Consider the following 4,585-nt stretch of genomic DNA (forward strand, 5'->3'; position numbering starts at 1 on the left):
TCTCTCTCTCTCTCTCTCTCTCTCTCTCTCTTGCTCGGTCCCTTTCTCCTGCTCCTCCTGTATCTTCCTCTCTGTTTACCCCACTCTCTTCTTTCGTGAACTCTGTCAATATATTTATACGCGTGTCTTTGTGTATGTCTGGTTGTGTGTGAGTGTATGTACGTACGTATGTATATGTAAGTATATATATATATATATATATATATATATATCTTACTTAAGTACATGATTATATATTATAGTCTATAACGTGTGTTTGTGTGTACATGCATCTAAACCTCAGTGCATACATATACGTGAATACATGTTCGTGTGTGCGAGAGAGTAAGAGAGAGAGGGGAGAGAAGGAGGGAGTAGATGAGCGTGTGAGTGAGTTAGTGATTGCGATGCGAATGATAATTTCACTTATCGATCACACTGCAATACTTATTCCGTTCGTACGGGTGGCAGTTTCTACTTCATCCTCTATTTGCCCAACACGTTTCCGACAGAGTATTTCAAACTCATCAATAATAATAATAATAAGAAGAAGAAGAAGAATAAGAATAATAATAAGAAGAAGAAGAAGAAGAAGAAAACCAGCAACCAGAAGAATGCCCTGAAACAGTACCAGATAGTGGCTCTCATGCCTTAGGATCTTAACTGATGGAAGCGTTTGCCTGTACATGGTTTATCTTGTAAAATGTGGGCAACTAAATATTTTGTTCAATACAACAGATATTCTTGTCAGTTTCCCGACATGTGCCTTAGTGGCTGATGATATATGCCACTCTGATAATGAGCAGAAGTAGTGGGGGATCATCATGGCCATGTGTTGAGAGGAGTTCTTTTGGAGTTGAATACTTCACCTCTGGAATCCCGACTGTTTCATTCATCATCCTTAAGCAACCTTGTTAGGGGAACTATTAAGTCGGATGGACTACACGACTTGACGAAAACCCTAAGTGAACCCCACCTGCCAGGTCATGCGCTGTTTATCTTGATATGAGAACACCATGTGACGCACCTATTGTTGTGGTGTCTGTGAAGTGTAGAACTGGCAGCACAACTGAAACCGACAAATGCAGATTGTGTGGTGAGAGAGTTGAAACGGTAAGGAGCATTGCCAGTGAATGCCCGAAATTAGCACAACGTGACAAGAACGGTCCATTAGGAGCTCTGTGCATATTACGCTCTACAAGGATCAAAAAGGTGGTACGAACAAATACTAGGAATTACTGAAAATGAAGCCTGCAAAATCCTGTGGGATGCAATGGTTCAGTGTGACCATTACATTAGACTTCAGAAACCGAACATTTTTGTAGTAAATAAATACAACAAAAATTGCATGATAATCGACATAGTATGCCCTGGTGACAACATGACAAAAGACAAAGAAGAAGAAAAAGTAAACAACTACGACGATTTCAAGTGGGAAATACGAAGGTTGTGGTCAATGAGGAGAGTAGACGTGGCACCGATAGTGACTGGCATGCTAACTTGTTGTCTCTTGAGGTCTCTGAGTGAGACTTGGAGCCAACTTGTACAAATACGAAGCAAAAGTCAAACATATGATGATATAATAATAATAATAATAATAATAATAATAATAATAATAATAATAATAATAATAATACCTTGAAATTTTGGAACAAGGCTATTAATTTGGGGAAGAAGCTCGAATGCATCGACCGCAGTTCCCTGCTGGTACTTATTTTATTGACCCTGAGAAAATGAAAGGGAATGTCGACCTCGGCGGAATTTGAACTCAGAATATAAAGACGGATCAAATGCTACTAAGCCTTTTATACACACCGTGCTAATGACTCTGGCAGCTCGCTACCACCGTAGCAGCAGTAGCAGTAGCAGCAGCAGGAGTACTAGCAGCGGTAGTAGTAGTAGTAGTAGTAGTAGTAGTAGTAGTAGTAGTAGTAGTAGTAATGATGATCGTCGTCATCTTCCTGATAAATATATAGATCGTTAGTCAGACGTGAGTGTGTGTGTGAGTGCATGTGTAAAGCAATTTATTATTGCATATTGCTAAGTGCTTACTCTACAGAAATGCATGCCTTGCTTGTAAATACGGAGCCAATCATGAGCCAGTCGATTATTGATTTATTGAAAGAAAACATTTTCTATAACTAATCAAAATACTTTGTTGAATGGGTTAAGAAAATTCTGTATTTTTGGGAGAAATTATTGTGATTTTGGAAAGATCTGTTAATTTCATAACTAGCGCCGGGCTATCGTTCTTTTCTGCTTTGTAGGGGGACATATTGCCTGCTTCCATTGATAGATAGACTGTTCAACTAAAGCTGGAGAGACATACGATACAGTTGTGATATCAGGCATGTTGTTATAGTTAAGAAGCTCGCATTGCAAGAACGTGGTTTCGTGTTCAACTTCACTGCACAGCATCTTTGGAAAGTATCTTCTGCTGTAGCCTCGGGCCGACCAATGTTTTGTGAGTGAATTTGGTAGATGGAGACTCTGTGGAAGCCTGTCGAATGTGTGTGTGTGTGTGTGCGTGTCCCTGTCTTTGTATTTGTGTACTGTTTGTCTCCTACCACCGCTCGACAACCACTATTGGTTTGCTTATGTTTGAGGAACATTAGCGGTTTGGCAACATGTACCGATAGAAAATAAGTGCTGAGATCGATTTTTTCTTTGTGTGCGTTATAGTATGTCTGCAGACGATTGATTGAAAGGAATAATAGAGTGATGATATAAGATAAAAGATGTACAGTCAATATATATGTATAACACCTTTAAAATAAGAATTTTTAATAGATTAATTGTATTCACTATTAGAGACGACGAAAACAGCGGCGATCTGGCAGAAACGTTAGCAGGCCGGGCGAAAAGCTTTGCGGTATTTCGTCTGTCTTTACGTTCTGAGTCCAAATTCCGCCGAGGTCGACTTTACCTTTCATCCTTTCGGTGTAGATAAATTAAGTACCAGTTGCGTACTGGAGTCGATCTAATCGACTGGGACCTTTCCAAAATATGTTGTGCCTTGTTCCTAGAGTAGAAAAGATTATAGACGAAGAACAAAAACATAGATCCATATAAACGCTTACCTTTTACCCGTCTCAATCTGAGAGGCCGGGATGATACAGCAATTGATTACAGGCAACTCCCGCTTCTTTGACTGCGCTAGTTGGGGTTCGTAATCCAACTGTGCTTTTATGGATTCTCGTTTTCGTGATTTAGCTGAAGTAACGAAAAATTTAATCATTGAATAATGCAGAAAACTATGTTCGTCTAATTATTAATGTATTCTTCAAATTATTACATTAGTTATATGTCTGGAGGATACGATGTACTAATTTTGTTTTTATTTTCTTGTGATTGTGGATGTTTGCTAAGCAATGGAGTTGTGCATAGAGTTGAGAGTTGCTCAGAGAAAGAACGAAGGCGCCCTGAACAAATATCACATGCTAATAAAATTTAAATTTAAGAACAATAATTACGAAGGTCACTGTGTTGCTGATGGTGTCGATGTTGTAGAGGTAATAATAATTGTATTATCGATGGTAATGTTTGTGATCCGGTTAGTGACATATGAACGCAGGACACAGAAAATAATGACGTTTATATTTTACAAGCAGAACACACATACACACATACACACATACAGACACACAAATACACACACGTCTTTCAAATGTATGTCATTCCAAATGAGTAAAAAATTTTATTTGCTAATTTATGGCATCAGCGTGTGCTGTGTTTTTATGAACCAAAACTATTTGTTTTACTTTTTTACACGCAGAGATCTAAGACGGGAAAACTGAAATACAATGTTTAAAATCGGCGTAGTAATTTATATTTATAATCGTCGACATTCGTAACCCATTGCCTTCTCATTTAGCTTCAACACGTTCAATGGTCATTAGTATTCATCAGATTGGATGACTTCAGCTAGGGGAGAATTGAAACATCGAGACAGCCTAATGTAATGACTGGTGACTGACGACTGGTAATAGTGCACTCGACCTGCCTCGCAAATCGATTCAGTAAATTGCCTCATTTCTAAGTTAACTTTGAGTGTGAACCCCTACAAGATATTGAAATATGAAGATTAATGGTATAATTACACTTAATCCATTCTTTTGGGTGTTGTTTGTGTTGTTGCTCTCGTTATTATTGCATAATTTTATGGTCGTCCGTATTTTTATTATCAACATCAACGACTGTCACTTGCTAATACTTTCTGGATCTCACTCATACACTGTATCCCTCCTCCTTCTCCTGTTTTTTTTCTCCATTGAACACAACTCCTTTCTCTCATGTACACAATTCCATCTAATTTAGCCGGCAGTTTCTGTAGAATATGGCTCTCCTTAATAAGTCAATAATGCACTTAATTAGAATAAGAATGCGAAATATTGTATAATTAACCAGATATTCATTATTGCAGCCCCTATATCCAGACATGTACAACGGTAGTAGATGCACATCTATGCATGTATGTGAATTCACATGAATATGTGTGTGTGTATGTGTTATATGTTCGTGTGTGTGTTTGCGTCAGTGACGTGCACACAGACGCTTGCATGAGTTCAATTATATCTATCTATCTATCTATCTATCTATCTATATA

The 4,585-nt window shown here is 38.1% G+C and overlaps 1 protein-coding gene across 1 annotated transcript in view; it reads right to left on the minus strand.

Moving 5' to 3' along the window:
- The window catches only part of LOC106875323 (probable serine/threonine-protein kinase drkC), a 136,013-nt gene that overhangs the window by 62,633 nt on the left and 68,795 nt on the right, over positions 1–4,585 (minus strand). Inside the window, exon 8 of the mRNA XM_014923410.2 lies at positions 3,060–3,192. Coding sequence (XP_014778896.1) covers positions 3,060–3,192 — 133 coding nt within the window. The remainder of the gene's footprint in view (positions 1–3,059; positions 3,193–4,585) is intronic.

This window comes from Octopus bimaculoides, chromosome 12 (genome assembly GCF_001194135.2).
Source record: "Octopus bimaculoides isolate UCB-OBI-ISO-001 chromosome 12, ASM119413v2, whole genome shotgun sequence".
NCBI classification, from domain to species: Eukaryota; Metazoa; Mollusca; class Cephalopoda; order Octopoda; family Octopodidae; genus Octopus; species Octopus bimaculoides.